Source organism: Selaginella moellendorffii, unplaced genomic scaffold (assembly GCF_000143415.4).
Source record: "Selaginella moellendorffii unplaced genomic scaffold, v1.0 SELMOscaffold_6, whole genome shotgun sequence".
Taxonomy (NCBI): Eukaryota; Viridiplantae; Streptophyta; class Lycopodiopsida; order Selaginellales; family Selaginellaceae; genus Selaginella; species Selaginella moellendorffii.
In genome coordinates, this window is record NW_003314267.1 from 1,866,745 (window position 1) to 1,886,528 (window position 19,784).

Consider the following 19,784-nt stretch of genomic DNA (forward strand, 5'->3'; position numbering starts at 1 on the left):
ATCATCAAGGGTGCTAGGGCAAATGTATACACAGGCCTTACAAGATCTTGATAAAGTGTTGTTCATGACATGCCTAACTTAATGCACTCATGGGGTGATTTTGATATTTGCATGAGTTTCTTGTTTTCAAAACATAGCATTGTAGTGGTACAATAGTTTGCCTGTGGCCACTTTTTTTGATGGAAACCTTCTAAACATTTTCAAGTATGTATTTGGACATGTTAATTATTATACAGATGAAGTATATTTTCTTCATCAAGGGACTGTTTGAGTCCATTATGCATTTTTGTGTTTTTCAAGACTTCCAAAGAAGAAATCCAAGGATTAGTAATAAAAGTAGAAGGAACTATACTATATATTATATATTGCTATTAGTTGTATTTGATTGTCCAATTGAAATAACATAACATCAAATAATTAAACCAACTACTGCTCTAAAGTTAAAGGAGGAGGAAGAAATAGAAAAGCTATGAAAACAAGAGAGATTTAGCCTATGCAAAAAATGAGATTTAAAAAAAATTCAAAAATCCAAGTACTCCTCAAGGATAACCCCTCATCTCCACTAATATAAGTGTATAGAATATAGAAATAAATGAAAGCCATATTTGTATAGTATTACACTATATAAACTAGAAACACAAAAATTTCCTCTAAAGCACTACAACTCATGGCTGCTAAAATCCCACTATATTAATAATAATATATGGCATTGTATTTGTATACCTAGACCTCACACTTTATTCATAAATAAACAAAGAAATAATATTGTATGATAACTTAATTGTCCTACTTTCTAACATAACCTAAAGGCAAATATTGCTAATATAAATTTAAACTTATAATAAAATTTAGTATTAATTTATGAAAGAGATTTATAAGTTAAATTTTATTGCATCAGGACCTAATAAACAGTGTTTTTGCACCTACCACCTGAGACAAGTCGTGGAACTCGAAATTACTTGCCTGTATGACCTGCCAATGCAGATGGAATGACCTGTCAGTGGCTTTAAATGCTCACGCGGAGATTTGCTCTTCACCGCGTGCAAGTCAAACTCACGAGAGTTTTAACTTGGATGCACAGCTTGTCTGAAGAATTATCTTTTGAGGGCCCATTCATGTCGTCTCCAACTGTAGCAGCACAAAAAAACCTCCTCGTTGCCACGCTTGTGCTTCTTCTCGTAGCGATTTCTAGCGGGAACACCAACAGCAAATCACCCGTGGTATGTATGAAAATCTTCCAGCTTACCTAAGATGTTTGATGGTTTTCCAGAGCAAAGGCAGGATGTTTCGCCAAGACTATCCCGATGTCGATCCAAGCCCTCGGTCATGGGTACCAGTGAGACCGGGAAAAGTCTCCTACAAAAGGCTCGTTCCTAGCCCTCCTCCACCTCCAAAAAGTTCGCTCTCGCCTCCGCCGGCACCAAGTCCTCTCCCGGAACCACAGGGACGTCGGAGGACCAAAAGGACGTTGCCAAGCTCACGAAATTGACGTCTTCACCAGCCAAGTGTATCAGAGTTTCCAGTCGTAAAGCCAACGAGTGATTGCAGAGCCAGCCTCGCTCCTGACTTGTTCCAATGGATTTTTTGGAAATTCTAAGTCGAAGTTTCCTTCTTCCGGCTTGAATTACACCTAGTCATGCTGCGACACCTCGAAGAGCTTGCCTGCACAGTCGTCTTCCGGCTTGAAAGATACCGAGTCCACCTCAAAGAGCTTGTCTGGACTGTCGTATCCTTGGTTGTATCCGACCTCCGAGATATCAAACCGCCAGCCGACCTGAGTTCTTCTTGATCTGAGTTCTTCGCAGTCGAATGGCCGTCGTCTTCAAGCTGTGAATCGTTTCCATCTATCGAATGCAGTCCCAATGTATCCTCGTGACTTCAAAGCTCAATTTTTCTTCTTCCGGAATATAGCGACGAGAGTAAGTCCTGGAACAGCTGGCCTGGACTCTGTCTCGATACTCTGGCTTGAGAGATCTACATTCCGGAGCCGTCCAGCACTCCATGCCGATCTTGGCATCTCCTTGACGTTCCAGTTTTTCAGGTCTGAATCTCCGTCGGCTGTGAATGACTCTCAACATGCCCCGCCCAATCTGCATTATTGTCATCCGGAACTCCACGCTAATTCCGTCATCTCCTGGATATTCCAGTTCTTCAAAGTGAGAATTTCTTTTGTCTTCAAGCAGCAAGGGACTTCAAGTGGAAGTAGTTTATGGCCTTTTTGCTCGCACGAGATGGCCGGATTAACGACTCTAGGAGGCCTGGAAAATAAAATTTCCGGATTTCTAGATTTTGGGAGAATCTGTTTTTCCCAAGTGCCCAATGAACTTTTGTACCATTAAAGAATTCTCAACTGGATACAAAGAATCACAACATGATGTGAATATCGTTTCTTTATACATGGTTTTTTAATATTTTTTTTATATGTTTTTCATGTAACTCTCGCAAAAACTATATAGTTTGAAGAAAATGAAACTAGGTGAACCAATTATGCATATAGTTTGCATATACATGTTTTGACATGATTTTATCAAAGCATAGTTATAAAACTAGAAATGAATCTAGTTATCAGAAGTATATTATATATTTAATAATTTGCTGTGTGTTGCATGCAATAAAGTTTGGTTTGCTTATTAATATTTCTTCTTAGTTATTAATCATATTGATCAATTGAAAATTTCATAGTTATGAACATATTTATAATTTGGATTAATCTTAAACATTAGAATAAACTAGAATATACTAGAAAGTGTTTAGGAATTTTATAAATTATAAATACATGATTAATATAAATAAATAAAAACCATTAGATGATAGAATATCCAAGAATATTTTAGGTATATCCACTACTATATTTAAGCAAACAAAAAATGAACCTACTTTTTACTGTAGTTAAAATATGATTATTGCCTAAACTTTGAAAGACACTTCATTTATTTTATTTGAAGGGCTGAGATTAAAGATGCCCTTCATGTTGCAAGGTTCAAATAAAAAATTACACTTCTTAAGAAAGGTAGAAAAATATTTTAACTATCAAAACAATATGTATCAATTAATTACTTGTGATGATAAATCAATTTAGGATAACAACATTAAAATTTCTGTATGGTTATTATGATTATTCTTATAGCATGGTAATAAAAGACATAATAAAATTTTCCATCCAAATCTGTTAATTATTGTAGAACATTTAAATCACCATTAAACACATATAACTCTACCACCAAATTTAGCCATTAATTACCCTTTTATGGCAATAAATATATGGTTATGCATGGGAGCATTATATATTTACATATATGCAAATTTGTTTTTTTGGTTTTAAGTGTAATGCACATTATCTCTTTCCCCTTAAACCAACTGGAAAAGGGATAATTGTTTGATAAGAGAACCCTTAGTGGCTATTTTATCCCCATTTATCCCCCAATGTTCTAAAGATTCACGGTGACAGTATATCCAAATTTTATCCTATGATCACATGCACTACATTAAGTTACATGCAAAAATATTATGCACACAATCACATTTCAATTGCTATATAAGAAAATGAAACATGATTATGTGTATAATTTTTTTATAATGGGATATGCCATGGAGCATGACATCTTAGATTGTCATGCAAGACATCTCAAACAACATAAAATCACCACAAATTTAGCAAGGCTTTTTCAGTTTCATTCTTGTGTTTTTTAGTGTAAATTTGTGATTTTTTAATTGTGATCAATCTCTCTCCTCTTTTGCACATTATATCATTTGCCTTTCATTTCACATGGCTATGCCTCATTTCCCATAGCTTGGAGGTATATTCAATTGTAACATGCACTAATGTAAGTATAGTGCTTTGATTGCTCTTTCAAGTGCTTTTTATTTATCATGAGTTATTTGCAACAACACTTTAATTTAGATAGCGATTGATTAGTGTAGAGGTGGGCGTGATTGATTAAAAGTGCAAAAGTGAGTGTAAAATGTTTTATTGAATATTTAAGGTGTTGAATGCAATGGTTTTTCTGTGAGAAAGTGGATCTTTTTGTCAATACAATAAAACATCAGTTTTATTGATTTTTCACATTCTTAATCACACATACATATTTACAATGATTTGTTGTGCTTGGGCATGTTAGTTTGTTATACTAGAAGGTATTTGGTGTAGTTTTATTATTTTTACTGATATATAAAATTGATATGAGTTTTGGTAAAAAAAAAAAAAGTGAAACTGATATGCATTTTATATAGTAGTTTTACTTCATGGTTTTTCTTACTAGTTTGATATGTAGTTTATAACAGTTATTTTATATACTAGTTCAACATATAGTTTGATATATAACATTTCTAGTTCATTACAGTTTTGTAGGTTCCCTACTGGCATCGTGGAGGAGATAAAGTTCCAGTGCCTTATCTGAACCCAGCCGCTGTAGGCCAAGAGTTGCTTTGTTCTTCAGCTGGTTCAACAGTGTCACGTCGTCTCACCATCTCAGCCAATAAGCGCTGCATACGAGCCTGCAGCTTCTCATTAGGCAGGTGACTGCAAACAGACACGTCAGTGGAGAAGCAAAGGAATATTTCATTTTCTTACCTTAGTTCTTCCTCCTCCACTTCAGGAGCCCCACTCACGCGGCCTTGCAACTTGATGAAGGCGTTCCGCCTCCAAAATGCTCTTCTGGCATCGTCGGGCCGCCATGATAGTACTTTATCACCAACGACGACTCTTAGCATGGCCTCCATAAAGAAATGAGACTCCGGACTCGAATAGCTGGAGTTCCCAGTTGGTAAGGGGTACCACTAGAAAGAACAAAGTACAAGATTGAATTGCGCAAAATTAAATTGACCATACCTTTTCAGCGATATAGAAGTCCCCCACAAGGTATTTGTTCGTGGGATATCGCTTGGGATGATAATCATTCCAAAGTTCCAGTTCTGCGATTCCATCGTCAAGGGACTTGATCAAATCCGATTCGCTCTTGGGCTCTACTCCTTTCTCGTCGCAATGTTCTGCAAAATACTGATGAAGAACAAGGTTTCAGGCACAGCCTCATCATGTACCGGTATAGCGAAGATACGAGGCTGGCGAGATTGTGTTTTCGGAGACTTCCACGAGGCCATGCACGTCTAGAACACCATACGTGTAAGAGGAGCCACCAAAGATAGGAAGGTAGACTGGGTCGTAGTGGCCATGGGCAATGTTGTGCCGAACTTCGACTCGGCCATACCCAACATTCTGTGAGCATAGAAACTAAAATAAGCAAAAGAAATGAGAAAAATGGAAGCCTGCACCTGAAAGACTGCTTGGTCGCATTCATTTGCCTTACACTCAGCGATGAAGGGGCACAGCTCGGACTTCAGTTGGCCCTTCTTCCTCTTGGATAGCTTTGGATCTTTGAAAACGCAAGGCTTGTGTGTCCTGAACTTGATGTCCGTCCTCGCGTGCTCCGGCAAACCAAGCTCATCCTCGTTCGCCTCGGTAACTCCTTCCCTCTCAGATCCCGTAGAAAAGCTGGAAGTATCCTGTAACAGTCATATACTTCCTGTCATCTCTCATTACATGCAAGCATACGTACCATGATGCCAATCTCCACAGCGAAGCCTTGGAGAGCGTCGTCGTCAAGCTGCTGCAAGTGCTGGACCGTTTGCAGCCCATTCATGTCACCACGCATTCGGAGCCTTTCCTTAAGATCCCGAAGCTCCGTTTCGGAGGGGGTGGACATCCAGTAGAACATCTCAACAAGGGCGAGATGCCACGGCCGCATGTTCCCCTCGGTTCTCTGCTTGGCGTAGACGCTAGCATCACAAGGCCCTCAGTTAGTATCAAACAAGCCCAGGAGCAAAAGGGTTCTCTCGGACAACGAACCTTTCCACCACTGCGAGGCGCTCCCACAGGAGGCTTGCGACGGTATCCACTGTGTCTTTGGCTATCAAGCCGCCAAAGAATTTGTTCTTTGTGCCCAGTGCTTGCAGCGAGCCCTCCGTCTCCCAGATCGTGACAAAGGGCTCCACTGCCCGCAACACCCCAATGTGGTACGAGCTTTCTGGCACATCGAATGGATTTCCTTCCCTTCCCTTACCAGTATCGGCGCTGCGCTTGCGCTTCCCCGCCATTAGGGTAAACGATAGTTCTTAAAATTTACATATGCCATGATCGGACGGTCGGTTATGCATGTTTACCTTTTGGGTGAGTTTCTTTTTTAAATAACTTTTGCTTAGCTAGAATATTCGACAAATATTGCTGGGAAACAACTCAAGGTACCTATATCATTTGAAGAACCTGGTTTTGCCTGCTCGATTTTCAGGCTCAGCAGCAATGTCCGAGCAGACTCTCATCGACCAATAGCTGAGCTCAATGATAAAGATTGATTCCAGGAGATGGATATATTCTTTTTTTCGCCTCCCGATAGCCCTCTTCCTCCATTTTCTCGTTCTTCGAATCCTCTCCTACCGCAAGCCCCTGGCGGCGCCGGAGAACGCATCGATGCTGCCAGAGATGTTCCCGAGCAATCTGTTAAAAAAAAAAAAGCTTGAAGCGGAGAAGAGAAACAAAAAAAGAGAAAATTACCTCTTGCGACGCTGGAGAACGAAATCCTCAGCTGTGCCTCGCAGAAGTTGTATTGTCTCGCCACGAATGGGCCAGCCTCGATCCCCTGGCGGTGTTTGTATGGAACCACTCTTTCTTCTTGAAGATACAAGGAATGCAGCCGCCACAGGGATCACAAGCAGCAAGGAGAGCCATAACCTCTCTCCTTGGAACCTGATAGCTTCTTGCAATGTTTCGGACCAAAACCTGATAGCTTCTTGCAATGTTTCGGACCAAACGAGGACTTCTGTAACTTTTTCCGTTTCGGCAATTTCTCAAAAGAAATGCCGCCTATATGTTACTCATCAAACGAGAATCTGGAACAAGCTAAATGTCTTTTGACAGCATAAGAAACGTTGGCATCACCTCGAGCGAGCTATTTAATCTGCATTTTCCAGTTATTGACACGTCTGTAAATCCACAAAATTATAAGATCGATCATAAGCAGCTAGCTTAGCTTAGCTTCAAAGCAAGTGCTTTCGGAACCAAGCTATAAAGTCTTCGTGAGCCTCCTCTGCGTTCTTCACGGCGGTTTCGCTATTCACATCGTAGCGGACAGTCCAGCCATGAGCAGTTCCTGGGAAAACCTTGACAAAGTGATCCTGCGGAGGCAAGGGATTGTCAGATGAACATAGAGAAAGAACAAGAAAATGAGTGGAAGGAGAAAACTTTACCTGGTTTCCATGCTCGAGGTGTTTCTTAAATTCATTCACCATATCTACTGGCGTTACATGATCGGTTTCAGCGGCGAGGATCGCCAGTGGTGCCTTGCATGCTGCATAGAAAATTTCTCTCCACTTCTTAGCATTTAGCAAGGAGAAACAGCGGAAACTTGGCCAACCTTTTATATCGTCTATAGTAACCATCGAAGGGTGGCACATCACAAGTGCATTGCAGGTGGTTTCCTTGGAAGCAAGGATTACAACCTTGGCTGCAAGAAAAAAAAAGAGAGTAAAAAAACGCGTTCTTTCTCTGGGACGAAAGAACAATGAAGAAGATTACCTCCCCAGCAAAATCCGGATAAGCCTATAGAAGTTATGCCTTTGGACTGAAGCACAGACACAAGCTTCTTGCAGTCTTCCAGTGGCTTGAGCTGGATCAAAAACAGAAAATCAATCGACAAATCGAATAGAGAGAAGCAAAAAGCTTTACGTGGGGTTTATGGCCTTGAATCCATGTTTGAAACGGCACGGAAGCATCGGGATCGAAGACATCCCCGTACAAAAGATCAGGAGCCACGGCAACAAATCCAGCAGCCGCGACTTTGTCCGCGAGCTTCCTGAGAGCAAAGGAAGGAGAAATCAAGAGCAAAATGAGAATGCCGCCATATACCTGAACAGTGGAGTCTTCCATCCTGATTGCCGGAAAGAAAATTTAGTCCTAGGAATCAAAGCTAGGGATGGAAATTACCAAAGACATCGGAGACCAGAATGACTGCGGCAGTGGAGGACGCCGGGTGATTGACATAGACATCGATTCCCTCCCAGGATTCTTCGCCGCCAACGGAAGAATGCGTCGATGGAGGAGCCGGAACGCAGCACTCGGGGCCAGCCATAGCCAGATATTTTGCGAAAAACCTAGGTAAGAACAAACAAAATAAAGGTAAACTCCTATCGACCAAACCTCGAGATCCAAGAGCTTGGCGTGCTCTGGAATCAATGAATCCAGTTCCAGTCTGTGGAAGAATTGCCAACAAGAAATTAATGGATCCATCAATCACGCACAAGAAAGAAGATAATTGGCAGACCCATCATTGAATGAACCGTTCATTGAAAATTCTATTATCTTCTACTAGCACATCCCTCGAAAGCCTGCAATCGCCTTAAGCTTCCAGGAAATCTTCGTGATCTTCCAAACAATTCATGATCTTCTACTAGCACACTTTTGCGCCATGACTTCCAAAAATTTTCTACAGTGAAGTGGGAATCACAAGAAAAAATTGGTGTCCGATCTGCTGGAATCGAACCAGCGGCCTAAGGATTTCTGGAGCGCACTACAGTCCTCCGCTCTACCAACTGAGCTAAGATCGGATGCTTGAACAAGGCTCTGACAAGAAGAAAGTTGTCAGTGCTCGAATATGCAATGCCTATTGCATATAGAGGAGTGATCAAATTGTAAGCAACCACTCTCCGATCTGCCGGAATCGAACCAGCGACCTAAGGATGTCTGACCAGACACTACAGTCCTCCGCTCTACCAACTGAGCTAAGATCGGCTTGGGAAAAAAATCCCATTTAAGATTAATTAAGCGGAAGGGTCCCCTTGAAGAATATCATTCGAGCCTATCCGAAGGGATAAAGCGAAGAAATATCTCTACCCGTAGAGTTCTCTTTTTCTAGCTATCGCTTCTACCTAGCTGACTGGCAGGTGGATAGATCCAGGATTTGGAGGGCTAGGGTTCCTTGGCGCGTGGGATCGAGAAGCGATGAAGCCTAGCCGGAGCGATGAGATCCAGTCCCCCGAGGCCGAGCAGCGGCGCGCAAAGGAGGTCCAGGCGCACTTTGAATTGATGGCGCCCAAGCGCCCGATCAAGCCGGCGCGCAGCGAGCCTAGCAGCAATGCTGGAGGTGCCATAGCTGCTGCTGACGCTCCGGCGGATCAGCAGATTCCAGAGCACGCCAAGCTCTTGGATCTCGAGGTTCGGTCGGAGGTATGGGATTCTTTGAAGATCGGGATTTCGCAAGAGAGTGGCTGAAATTCTTTTTCTTCCAGCCTTTGATCACTCGTGGTGGGCTTGTTGGAGACGAGAGCTACGCCGAGAACGAGTACTACAAGGATTTGATCGCGGCGGAGAATGGGCAGCATCACACGGTCAGTCAGTCCTTCGCTGCTGCCAATTATCTTCTTTCTTGTGCGTGATTGATGGATCCATGAATTTCTTGTTGGCAATTCTTCCACAGACTGGAACTGGATTCATTGATGCGGGGGCTGCTCAAGGTTCCTCATTCCAGCTTGTGGATGATTATGGCAACGCTCCATTTTCATCCAATTCTGTCAAATCCAACCCCGCAACCAACGATTGGGTGCCTGCTCCGGTAAGAAATTCGCGAATACCAGGCCTCGATTCTCACTGATTGGGATCAAACACTGCCAGGGACTGGCACCATCGACCAAACCACGACGACGAAGCGATTAAAAACACAAATCAAAGAAGACGCAAAGAGAAGATAAGATTGTTTATTCTATTGAAAGCAAAGGAACACAAATAAAACAAGGCAAGTGAATCTTTGTCATAATCGTCACCCGCCGCCTGTGAGAATCGAACGCACGACCACGTGGTTAAAAGCCACGCGCTCTACCTGCTGAGCTAAGACTGCTTAGCAATAATGCGACACTCATAATCCGGAATGCGATATTTGGAAGCTCAAGTACGCAGCGGGCTTGAATGAGCAATAAGAAACCAACATGTAAATAGATTGATTGATCAAACATGATCCAAACACAATAGATAATAGCAAGAACCACAAAAGATAATAGGAAGATCTCTCTCTCTCAGACACACACACACCCTCATACACGCAAAAGAAAGAAACAAACAGCAGCAAGCACACATATATTACCTGGGAGGCCAGCGCTCTCTCAACACGGACCTTGGTGCAAATCGAACTTCCCAGCGGCAGAATAAAAAGTCCGATCCTCTTCCTTTGGCTGACCTCACCAGTAGAGCAGCAAGACTTAAGACTTAGACCATACGATAGATACGCAGACCAAACCGTTGAAAACCCCCCATCTTCTTCTCCTTCGCAAGATTCTCCATCGTCCTTTCCCTCGGCTGGAGCTTCCAAACTTCTTCCAAAAGGAAGAACTTTGATCGATCGAGCTCGAGCTCGAGCGCGAGCTTAGCAGCAGATCATGTTGGGGTAGACGAAGGCATCCAGGCGGGGGCTGAAGGCGAATCCCTGCATGAATCCCTGCGCCGGGTGCTCGATCTCGCCCAGGAACGGGCAGCGCGGCAGCCATCGCCAGAGCTTCTCGTAGAAGTCATACATGAGCACCTCGGAGCACTCCTGGATGGTGAGGAGGATGTAGTTGCCATGGCCGATGCAGTAGAAGGCCCGCTCGCAGGAGATCCGCATGAACTCCTCGTACAGCGCCTGCGGCATCCTCTCCAGCTCGATCCACACGCTCTTGGGGTGCTGCAGCCCCCAGATCCGGATGCTCTTGGGGACGTTGAGCCTGTTCTTCTCCACCGCCGCCACCATCACCAATCGCCCGCGGCACTCGACGAGATTGGGCGTGCGCAGGAAGCGCCGCATTGGCGCCTGGATCTTGTTCCACGTCCCGGACTCCACGTCGTAGGCCAGCACTCCAAACGGGCTGTAGTTCATGCAGTAGAAGCAGCCGTTCGCGAAGGTGGTCTTGGCGGACTCGAGGTTGCACAGCCGGGGGAGCGCTCCCGCCATCCTCCAGCACTGGATGCTCGAGTCGAACACCTCGCTGCTCAGGTTCTTCACCGCGAATGGCGAGATGAGATCGTCGCCGGCGACGAGGAGCTTGTAGCCGCGAGTGTGGCGATCCACGACGAGGCCCACGGTGGGGACGAATCGCTCCTTGAGCGTGAGCGGGAGCTGGATGCAAGCGCGCGTGAGAGGATTGCACATCACGACCGTCTTGTAGCCGGCCATCTCGGACATACAACAGAGGAGGCCCTGCGAGGACGAGACCACGGCGATCTGCGATGGGAGGAAGCCCAGCGGCAGCAAATGCCAGGATCGCTCTCCGGGATCGAAGAGGAAGCCCTGCGACCACACCCCGGGCCTGAAGAGGAGGAAGCAGTGCCTCGAGGGGGCAACGCGCGAGCTCAATTCAAGAAAGCTGTCGGAAAAGAGGAGCGAGTACCAGCGCTTGCAAACCACGCGGAGCCGGAAGAAGCTGGGCAGTGGGAGCATCGCCAGGACCCTGTCCACGAGCTTCTCCGGGAGCTGGCTCCATAGCCGCTCCTCCAGGAGAGCTTGGTGATGGTGGTAGTGATGATGGGCGAAGACAGTACCACCACCACTATCGCCATCGCCGCCACCAGCGGTGATCTTGTTCTTGGCATTCGAGCTGGATTGGATCAGGAGCTCGTGCTGGTGGTGGTGGTGGTGGTGGTGATGCTCGTCGTCATTGCTGGTGGTGGAGCTCCCGATGATTTGCTGGGGATCGAATCGGAAGCTAGTGGCCCCTGACACGACGAGCCCGGCATGATCAAGCGCGACGTGGTACCCGCTTCCACCGTCGAGAAGAATGTGGTGATGAGAGATCGTATGCGATACCTGCGTTCCTCCTCCGCCGGTGCCGCCTCCTCCGCCTCCTCCGCCTCCTCCTTCCATCAGCTGGAGCCGCTGCGCAGCGGCCATCATCCTTTCTCTCCCTCGTCACACTCACACCCACACACACACACACACTCGCAAATCCTCTAAATCTCTCGCTCGCGTCTCACATTCTCAATGCTCGGCTCTACTCAAGAGGAGGAAAAGACGATCGACGATCTGGAGAAAAGACTTGCGAGCCAAGCGAGAAGCGAATCGAAAAGAAGAAAGCGTGAGGGGAAAGAGGAACACTTGCGCTGCTCCAGATAACGCCTCTCGCTGCTGGCGCTCTGTGCTGTGCCGCTGCGCTGCCGCTCTACTGCCTAAGAAACTGAGCCCAAAATTCGTAACCATCATTAGCGAAAAAGAGAAGAAATTTTGTTCGAGCCCAACGCCAGGCCTCCCTCTCAGCCCAGGCAGCTAAGTAGAGAAGGGCATAAAGTGGGGACTAGCAATTTGGTAATCGCCGAGGGAGATACGATTAGGGTACCCTCTTGCTCATCAGATTTATGACGCGCTGCACGGATTCGAGACGCGCTGTTGTACTGCATTGTACTGCCGCCACACCGCGCGTCCCCCGCTGCATTCGCTTTGAACTAAGCGAAAGCCCTAACTAAACCCTAAGTAGCAGCCCAGATCTTCTCGATTTTTTTTTTTTTTTTTTAAATGATGCAATCCGAAATGAATACTCCTACTGGGTCCTTTTCTTTTTTCCATTCTTTTCTTTCGCCTGCGCTGATCACCACCTCCACTTCTTTCTCTTTCTCTCTGCCACCCCCCACCACTGTCGTCTTGCGCAAGAACCCTAAAACTCGATGATGGAGAGATGTTGCGTGCTGGTTCGATTCCGCAAGGGACACAAACGTTGCAGCTATTTTATTGCGATCACGCGTGGGTTGCGCCGAGTGCTGCATTCCCGCACCTCCATTCTTCCATCAGCCGGGAAAAATCGCCGGAGAAGATTGATGTTATGCATTCTTTCACGTTTTTGATTGTGGATATGCTTGTTACGATTGATTGGCAGGTTTGATCCTTACATGGCTCGAGTACTAGGCAAAATTTTTAGTCTTCCATTTGCGAAACTTTTTTTGGCGAAGTGTCGTTGTGGTTCCCGATCTTTCCCACGGGGATTCTTTTGATAATGATGCTCATTCGAACATGGCTGCCAAATCACCAACCTGATGTAGAAATTTCTTTTTTCTTGATTACAAGTATTATTTACCACGTACGGAATTTGCATATAAAAGTTCCGTGCATTGTTCGATCGGACAAGATTTCTTTCAGGCGAAACCAATCGAAGGCTCAGAAAAACTTGTTCATGTTTTGCATTCCAAGCAAATCCCTTAGGAGGTGATCTTCAATTCCACCACGTCTCGAAAACTTTGTGTCTGTTTTACAGCGAAGGTTGCGATTCCTTCGGAAAAGAATCTCGATGCAACGCACCTTGTAAATAATGATTAACATGCGTTGCTAAATTAATCAACTTTCTAACAGCATGCGCAGTACCAGTAGGAGACGCGGAGACCGACCACATGAAAGCCCCAGAGATTCTTGACGAGTTTTTAACAAACATTTCGTGTGTGTGATCTTTGCAAGTCAAGTATACACCGATAAAATACCACAACCAACGGAGAATGAATCAGCACTTTTTCCTCATGACTGGGCTGTCTGCTACGTAGGACCGCTTGCTGCGTCAAAAAAAACTTCCAGTTCGATCATTTCTCAACGACCGATCTTAGCTCAGTTGGTAGAGCGGAGGACTGTAGTGCTCATCAGATATCCTTAGGTCGCTGGTTCGATTCCGGCAGATCGGAGCATTTTTACCTCTTAATGTGTTTTAATTAGAGTATTTTTTCCTTTTATTTACTTTATTTCTAACACTTTAATTATAGAAGTTTTTTTTATCTCAAATCAATAATGACCGATCGTAGCTCAGTTGGTGGAGCGGAGGACTGTAGTGCTCTTCAGATATCCTTAGGTCGCTGGTTCGATTCCGGCAGATCGCAGCAATTTTTCCATCTTTTTCTATTATCACTTTAATTAATCTTAGAGTATTTTTTCCTTTTGTTTAGTTTATTTCTAAAAATCGTTTTCACTTAATTAAAGAAGTTTTTTATCTCAATAATGACCGGCCTTAGCTCAGTTGGTAGAGCGGAGGACTGTAGTGTTCACTCAGACAGCTTCAGGTCGCTGGTTCGATTCCGGCAGATCGGAGAGTTTATTTTATTGTTTCGGTCCTTCGGACAAGAAATCGAAGAAAAAAGAAAGAATTTGGCGGGGACAGGAGTTCGAAACCCTGGAGCGTCGGGATCGTGACTCGCGAAGGTACTTAGTTTTGTGCTCGGCTCGGCGGTGTCAGAGAGGAGGGAGAAGCGTGTCTCAATGAATGCGCCATTCATTCATGTTCTCTGCGCTCCATCCAGCGCCACTGAATTCCACAGCCGCTGCCGCATTGATTGCCGCGCGGCCGAGGAGAAAATGCTGCCCTGGCTATGGCGCCACGAGCCAGATTAGCTGCGGCCGAGCAAAGAATGGATTCCTTCCAGCAACGCCCGGCGTTTCCTCCGTGAGCTCATCCTTTTCTGGCCCCTAAATCCACCGATCAGGTTCGCGATTCGCAGTTTGATCGATATTCTTGCCCAAATCTCAGGTTTGTTTGCGTGGCAGCTGTGACGAATCGCACCGTCGACCTAACTTTCGGCCAGGACACAAGCACGAAAAAATTCCTTGGCATCACTTCTTTTTTGCCTCTCTCGCTTTCACGGAAAGTGGAGTCTTGCCAGCCTTTTGTGGAGGTGCGTATTTTTTTTTCTCTTTTTTCTTGTTTCTTAGATTTCTAGCTCGGCCGATTGGCTTACAGATGATCACAGGTTTGGTGGGTCTCGCTGGTTGGTCTGTTGGTTTGATTTGATATGGACCGGATTGTCGTTGTTAGCTTGTTTTTCGATTTCTTTTCTTCGTTCAAGTCTTTGCGGTCGTGCTTGTCGATGTCTTACATCAATGGTGCATTAACTGGAATGCATCCAGCTGCACCAGTGGCAGCTGCCGCTTTTCTTTTGTTGTGATGCATCTATCGGTCTCAGGTTTGCTGGTGTTTGATGGATTCTTGAGAAGTCGAAGAAGTGGTTGAGTGATCACTTCTAAAGGACTTCGCCTTCTGTGCTTTTGTCTGAGCTCCTTTCTGGCGATTTTGGCAGGGAGAGCCTTGAGAATACGCGACGAGGGTGCCAGTCGATGGGGATTTCTATTGCCGAGGGTGCAATGTAGCTAGATTTGAGTCCGAAGAGCAAAGAAGATGCAGCTGTCCGAGGTTTGGAAGCAAATTGGAAGCGTGGAGACTGCCGCTACTCAAAGTGAGTGGTAGATCTCAGCTCTTGGATAAGCTATATAATGGTCTGCTTGTTTCGTGCTTCTTCCAGGCATGTCCGAGGAAGTAGCTAAAGTTCTCGGGCATCACAGGCTGGGTAGTTTCCTCATGCAAGGGCATGACTACGATCTCTCAGAGTCTTTTAGAAGCAGGACAGTTCCGGAGGAAATGATACGAGATGGAGATTGCAAGCAGGATGTCGATGACGAGCCAGTCAAAGAGCAGCCGCATGCCACGGTGTCGTACCTTCAATTGTTCAGCTTTGCGGACTATCTCGATTATGTGCTTATCTTCCTGGGTACCGTCGGTGCCTCGGTCCACGGAGCAGCTATTCCCGGGTTCTTCGTCTTCTTTGGGAAAATGATCGATGAGTTCGGCAAGGATTATAACAATCCACACAAGATGGGGCACGAAGTTAGCAAGGTAAGCTCTCGCATTGTTTTCTTGGTTTGTCTAACGCTTCCGTGCTTTAGTATTCTCTTTATTTCGTCTACTTGGGCTTGGTGATCCTGGTCGCAGCTTGGCTTGGTAAACGTCTGCTTTTGTCAACTGGACGACACTTACGTGACAGTTTTCCATGTGCAGAGGTGTCCTGTTGGACTTACACTGGCGAAAGGCAATCGTCACGCATGCGAACTCACTATTTAAAAGCAATGTTGAGTCAAGATGTCGGTTTCTTTGACACCGATGCCACCACTGGTGAAATTGTTATTGGGATATCTAGTGACACGGCACTTGTACAAGAGGCAATCGGTCCCAAGGTTTGTGTCTCCAGGTTAAGCTTTGCTTGAAACTACGTGAAGCTGTGGTGTGCAGGCTGGAAACTACGTGCATTACATGGCGAGGTTTTTTGCCGGTTTCGCGGTGGGATTTACGTCTGTATGGCAGCTTACGCTATTGACTTTAGCCGTCGTTCCTGCAATTGCTGTTGCCGGAGGAGCTTATGCATACACAATGGTCGGGCTAACCACCAAAAATCAAAAGGCTTACGCCAGAGCGGGGGAGATTGCAGAAGAGGTATTTTATCTTGTCCATTTTACTCTTTTACTTACCTGTTTTGTTCTTACAACAGACTATTTCTCAAGTTCGAACTGTTTACTCGTTCGTTGGCGAAGAAAAGGCTCAGGAGTTGTACTCAAGGGCTCTAGAAACAACCTTAAAACTCGGGAAGAGCGGTGGATTGGCCAAAGGACTTGGACTTGGAGCAACCTATGGCCTCACCTTCGGTTCTTGGGCACTACTACTATGGTATGCAGGAGTTTTAGTCAGGCACGGTACAACAAATGGTGGCGAAGCGTTTACGACCATACTTAATGTTGTTATCAGCAGCCTGTAAGTATCTGTTTTCGTGCATCTCTACCGCAACTTACCTGGTTTTGTTTTTAACCAGTTCCTTGGGAAATGCAGCTCCGAATCTCGGCGCTTTTGCCAAAGGCAAAGCTGCCGGATATAATATACTGGAGATGATCAAACGAAAACCAGCAATTAATCCAAACACTTCGGACGGCAAGACAATCTCAAATGTGCAAGGAAACATTGAGTTTGTGGACATACATTTTAGCTATCCTTCGAGACCAGACGTAACCATTTTCCAGAAGTTATGCCTGAAGATCCCCCAGGGAAAGACAGTGGCGATAGTCGGTGGCAGTGGTTCCGGTAAAAGCACGGTGATAGCGTTGATCGAGCGATTCTACGATCCTATGTCTGGTAAAACTTGAGTCGTCCGTTTTGACGTTTTCTAAATCATTTGGATTCGTTGCAGGCATAATCTTGTTAGATTCTCACGACATCAAGACGTTGCAGCTCAAATGGCTACGGAGTCAAATTGGTCTTGTGAATCAAGAGCCGGCATTATTTGCACCACTATTCGTGAAAACATTCTACTAGGAAAGCCCGATGCAAGCGACGACGAAATCTTCGAAGCTGCTACTGTTGCTGGCGCTCATGCCTTCATCCAGCAACTGCCTGATGGCTACGAGACTCAGGTTTGTTAATTTCACCTATTTTTCTTGTGTATTAAGGAAGTTTCAGTGACCAGGTTGGCGAGAAGGGTGTGCAACTCTCTGGCGGACAGAAGCAAAGAGTTGCTATCACAAGGGCCATGGTAAAGAACCCTTCAATATTACTGCTGGACGAGGCTACCAGTGCGCTGGATGCAGCGTCTGAACAGTCGGTGCAAGAAGCTCTGGACACTCTTATGATCGGAAGAACAACCGTCGTTGTTGCGCACCGGCTGTCTACAGTCCAGAATGCTGATATCATTGCCGTCGTACAGGGTGGGAAAATAGTCGAAACTGGTACTCACTCGGCGCTGATGGCAAAGGGGGAATCGGGAGCTTATTGTGAACTCGTGAGGCTGCAAGAAGCAGGGAAAGCAAAGACTCTAGATGGCCCTCCGAGCAAGCATTCCAGGTATGAGTTGTACTTCCTTTTTATATGGTTCCCAACATCCCTCTTGTAATGCAGGCTTTCTCGAGGATCTTCCATGTCTCAGTTCAGCTTTAGGCTACAGTCCGACGCCGAAAGTCAAAGCATTATTGGCATGGAAGAAGACCAACGGCTAAGTCTACCAAAGCCTTCTTTCAGGCGTCTCTTGAAGCTGAATGCTCGTGAATGGCCTCAGGGCGTTCTTGGTGCTTTTGGGGCCATACTCGCTGGAGTCGAGATGCCATTCTTCGCTTTCGGCTTGACACAGGTCCTAGTCACATACTACAATCCTGACAAGCATTACGTGAAGAAAGAAGTCGAAAAGTACGTGTTTTTCTTCACCGGTTTAACCATTCTTGCGGTTCTGGCCAACACACTTGAACACTACTTTTTTGGCTACATGGGAGAGTGCCTCACAATGCGAGTACGAAACATGATGTTTTCAGGTGAGCTGATGGGTTTTGTTTATACGAACTCTAATGTTCTCTTTTCCAGCTATACTTAAAAACGAACTAGGCTGGTTCGAGAAAGCAGACAATTACAGCAGCTTAGTTTCATCACAACTTGCTAGCGATGCAACTCTCGTCCGTGCTGCCGTTGGTGACAGGCTGTCCATACTGCTACAGAACTCCGCATTAATCCTCGGTGGATTTATAATCGCTTTTGTCCTTCAGTGGAAACTCACTTTGATAGTTCTTGCTCTCTTTCCACTTCTTATTAGTGCCCATGTCGGTGAGGTAAGGTTGTGATTCCTGTGTCGTCGATGATGTTTATTTTCCGTTTTGCAGCATTTGTTCATGAAAGGTTTCGGAGTAAACCTGAGCAAAGTCTACGCCCGTGCATCCGTGGTAGCTGGTGAAGCTGTTAGCAACATCAGGACTGTGGCAGCATTTTGTGGAGAGAGCAAGGTCTTGGAGCTTTTCAACCGGCAACTCGAGGGGATAAAAAAGAACTCCTTTGCTAGGGGACAAGTAGCAGGATTGGGATATGGGCTAGCGCAGTGCTGCTTATATAGTTCTTACGGGCTCGCACTCTGGTACGCGGCAAAGCTGATCAAGGATGGCGACTCTTCCTTTGGGCCAGTGATAAAGTGCTTCATCCTCCTCATTTTCACGGCGTTTGGAGTCGCTGAAACTCTGGCCTTGGCCCCGGACCTGATGCGAAGCTCTCGAGCAGTCGGTTCGGTTTTCGCAATCCTGGACAGGAAAACAGAGATCGATCCGGACGAGCCCGACTCAGAAGTCATCACGCACATTCGCGGTGATATAGAATTCAAGCGCGTCAACTTCAGCTATCCTTCTCGCCCCGACGTGGCAATCTTCTACGACCTCAACCTCAAAGTCCGCGCTGGAAGTAGCCTCGCACTTGTTGGAGCAAGCGGCTCCGGAAAGAGCTCCGTCGTCGCACTGATCCAGAGATTCTACGACCCCTCGGCAGGCAAAGTATTGATCGACGGGATGGACATCCGGAGGATCAACCTCAAGTCGCTGCGGCTTCACATCGGGCTGGTCCAGCAGGAGCCTGCGCTGTTTGCGACGAGCATCTACGAGAACGTCGCATACGGGAGAGATGGAGCAACGGAGTCGGAGGTGGTGGAGGCTGCCAAGGCTGGAAACGCTCACAGCTTCATCAGCAGCCTCCCGGATGGATACCAGACTCAGGTTGGCGAAAGAGGGACGCAGCTTTCTGGAGGACAGAAGCAGCGAGTAGCGATTGCTCGCGCGGTGCTCAAGAACCCGGCCATTCTTCTACTGGACGAGGCGACGAGTGCTCTGGACGCGCAGTCAGAAAAAGTGGTACAGGAGGCGCTGGACAGGCTGATGCGCGGGAGGACGACTGTTTTGGTAGCGCACAGGCTATCGACGATACAGAACGCGGGCGTGATTGCGGTGGTAGAGGGTGGTCGAATCGTGGAGCAGGGAAGTCATAGGGAGCTCATGGCCAAGGGCGATGGTGCCTACGCGAGACTGGTTAGGCTGCAACAAATGAAAGAAACGAGATGACTTATAATAAGTATATAATATTACAAAAATAAAACTGTGGCATCAACGAACGAGCATGTACAAAGTTGCAACTACACCAGGTTTCTGTATGGTTTGTTTTAGAATGGTTTGCTTTCTTGCAACTAGTAGTAAGAG

The 19,784-nt window shown here is 45.9% G+C and overlaps 5 protein-coding genes, 5 non-coding genes and 1 pseudogene across 11 annotated transcripts; 5 read left to right on the top strand and 6 right to left on the bottom strand.

Annotated features, from left to right (window-relative positions):
- Positions 1 to 1,094: 1,094 nt before the first annotated feature.
- Positions 1,095 to 1,624, top strand: LOC112344939 (splicing factor 3B subunit 4-like). Its single transcript, XM_024670609.1, has 2 exons — positions 1,095 to 1,220; positions 1,271 to 1,624. The coding sequence occupies exons 1-2, from the start codon at positions 1,116 to 1,118 to the stop codon at positions 1,487 to 1,489; spliced, it is 324 nt and encodes a 107-aa protein (XP_024526377.1). The 5' UTR covers positions 1,095 to 1,115; the 3' UTR covers positions 1,490 to 1,624.
- Positions 1,625 to 4,266: 2,642 nt separating this feature from the next.
- LOC112344805 lies at positions 4,267 to 6,121 on the bottom strand. 2 transcript variants are annotated; one of them, XM_024670168.1, is made up of 7 exons: positions 5,843 to 6,121; positions 5,553 to 5,772; positions 5,269 to 5,505; positions 5,038 to 5,212; positions 4,829 to 4,986; positions 4,571 to 4,776; positions 4,267 to 4,519 (listed from the first exon to the last, which is right to left on the bottom strand). In XM_024670168.1, exons 1-7 carry the CDS (start codon positions 6,088 to 6,090, stop codon positions 4,390 to 4,392), a joined length of 1,374 nt encoding a protein of 457 aa, XP_024525936.1. In that variant the 5' UTR covers positions 6,091 to 6,121; the 3' UTR covers positions 4,267 to 4,389. The 2 variants fall into 2 exon arrangements, with proteins under 2 accessions (XP_024525936.1, XP_024525937.1); XM_024670169.1 differs by having other exon boundaries at positions 5,269 to 5,499; positions 5,843 to 6,120.
- Positions 6,122 to 6,935: 814 nt separating this feature from the next.
- Positions 6,936 to 8,155, bottom strand: LOC9635720 (endo-1,3;1,4-beta-D-glucanase). Its single transcript, XM_002965865.2, has 7 exons — positions 7,973 to 8,155; positions 7,895 to 7,916; positions 7,715 to 7,841; positions 7,565 to 7,655; positions 7,404 to 7,493; positions 7,237 to 7,337; positions 6,936 to 7,164 (listed from the first exon to the last, which is right to left on the bottom strand). The coding sequence occupies exons 1-7, from the start codon at positions 8,115 to 8,117 to the stop codon at positions 7,027 to 7,029; spliced, it is 714 nt and encodes a 237-aa protein (XP_002965911.1). The 5' UTR covers positions 8,118 to 8,155; the 3' UTR covers positions 6,936 to 7,026.
- Positions 8,156 to 8,507: 352 nt separating this feature from the next.
- TRNAY-GUA lies at positions 8,508 to 8,592 on the bottom strand. Its single transcript is given in 2 exon segments — positions 8,508 to 8,543; positions 8,556 to 8,592. It is a non-coding gene; the product is annotated as a tRNA-Tyr (tRNA).
- Positions 8,593 to 8,690: 98 nt separating this feature from the next.
- Positions 8,691 to 8,776, bottom strand: TRNAY-GUA. The gene is given in 2 exon segments: positions 8,691 to 8,726; positions 8,740 to 8,776. It is a non-coding gene; the product is annotated as a tRNA-Tyr (tRNA).
- An 82-nt stretch (positions 8,777 to 8,858) lies between these two features.
- On the top strand, positions 8,859 to 9,803 carry LOC9635979. The gene is made up of 4 exons (XM_002965519.2): positions 8,859 to 9,211; positions 9,274 to 9,372; positions 9,462 to 9,596; positions 9,656 to 9,803. The coding sequence occupies exons 1-4, from the start codon at positions 8,987 to 8,989 to the stop codon at positions 9,695 to 9,697; spliced, it is 501 nt and encodes a 166-aa protein (XP_002965565.2). The 5' UTR covers positions 8,859 to 8,986; the 3' UTR covers positions 9,698 to 9,803.
- Positions 9,804 to 9,805: 2 nt separating this feature from the next.
- TRNAK-UUU lies at positions 9,806 to 9,878 on the bottom strand. Its single transcript has one exon. It is a non-coding gene; the product is annotated as a tRNA-Lys (tRNA).
- A 71-nt stretch (positions 9,879 to 9,949) lies between these two features.
- LOC9634618 (protein UNUSUAL FLORAL ORGANS) lies at positions 9,950 to 12,467 on the bottom strand. Its single transcript, XM_024670167.1, has one exon. It carries the CDS (start codon positions 11,901 to 11,903, stop codon positions 10,401 to 10,403), a length of 1,503 nt encoding a protein of 500 aa, XP_024525935.1. The 5' UTR covers positions 11,904 to 12,467; the 3' UTR covers positions 9,950 to 10,400.
- A 1,114-nt stretch (positions 12,468 to 13,581) lies between these two features.
- Positions 13,582 to 13,666, top strand: TRNAY-GUA. The gene is given in 2 exon segments: positions 13,582 to 13,618; positions 13,631 to 13,666. It is a non-coding gene; the product is annotated as a tRNA-Tyr (tRNA).
- A 107-nt stretch (positions 13,667 to 13,773) lies between these two features.
- TRNAY-GUA lies at positions 13,774 to 13,858 on the top strand. The gene is given in 2 exon segments: positions 13,774 to 13,810; positions 13,823 to 13,858. It is a non-coding gene; the product is annotated as a tRNA-Tyr (tRNA).
- A 286-nt stretch (positions 13,859 to 14,144) lies between these two features.
- On the top strand, positions 14,145 to 19,713 carry LOC9635980 (annotated as a pseudogene).
- The last annotated feature ends 71 nt before the right edge of the window (positions 19,714 to 19,784 follow it).

Bases quoted from the DNA above. Each gene is read 5' to 3' on its own strand.
- LOC9635979 (XM_002965519.2), top strand. From the start codon at position 8,987: ATGAAGCCTAGCCGGAGCGATGAGATCCAGTCCCCCGAGGCCGAGCAG. The intron at 9,373-9,461 runs GTCAGTCAGTCC...ATTCTTCCACAG, and splicing joins AGAATGGGCAGCATCACACG to ACTGGAACTGGATTCATTGA. The intron at 9,597-9,655 runs GTAAGAAATTCG...AAACACTGCCAG, and splicing joins ACGATTGGGTGCCTGCTCCG to GGACTGGCACCATCGACCAA.
- LOC112344939 (XM_024670609.1), top strand. From the start codon at position 1,116: ATGTCGTCTCCAACTGTAGCAGCACAAAAAAACCTCCTCGTTGCCACG. The intron at 1,221-1,270 runs GTATGTATGAAA...ATGGTTTTCCAG, and splicing joins CCAACAGCAAATCACCCGTG to AGCAAAGGCAGGATGTTTCG.
- LOC9634618 (XM_024670167.1), bottom strand. From the start codon at position 11,903: ATGATGGCCGCTGCGCAGCGGCTCCAGCTGATGGAAGGAGGAGGCGGA.
- LOC9635720 (XM_002965865.2), bottom strand. From the start codon at position 8,117: ATGGCTGGCCCCGAGTGCTGCGTTCCGGCTCCTCCATCGACGCATTCT. The intron at 7,842-7,894 runs GTATATGGCGGC...CTTTGCTCTCAG, and splicing joins TGGAAGACTCCACTGTTCAG to GAAGCTCGCGGACAAAGTCG. The intron at 7,165-7,236 runs GTAAAGTTTTCT...TTGCCTCCGCAG, and splicing joins ACCTCGAGCATGGAAACCAG to GATCACTTTGTCAAGGTTTT.
- LOC112344805 (XM_024670168.1), bottom strand. From the start codon at position 6,090: ATGGCGGGGAAGCGCAAGCGCAGCGCCGATACTGGTAAGGGAAGGGAA. The intron at 5,213-5,268 runs GTGCAGGCTTCC...CTATGCTCACAG, and splicing joins GCGACCAAGCAGTCTTTCAG to AATGTTGGGTATGGCCGAGT. The intron at 4,987-5,037 runs GTACATGATGAG...AGTATTTTGCAG, and splicing joins CTCGTATCTTCGCTATACCG to AACATTGCGACGAGAAAGGA.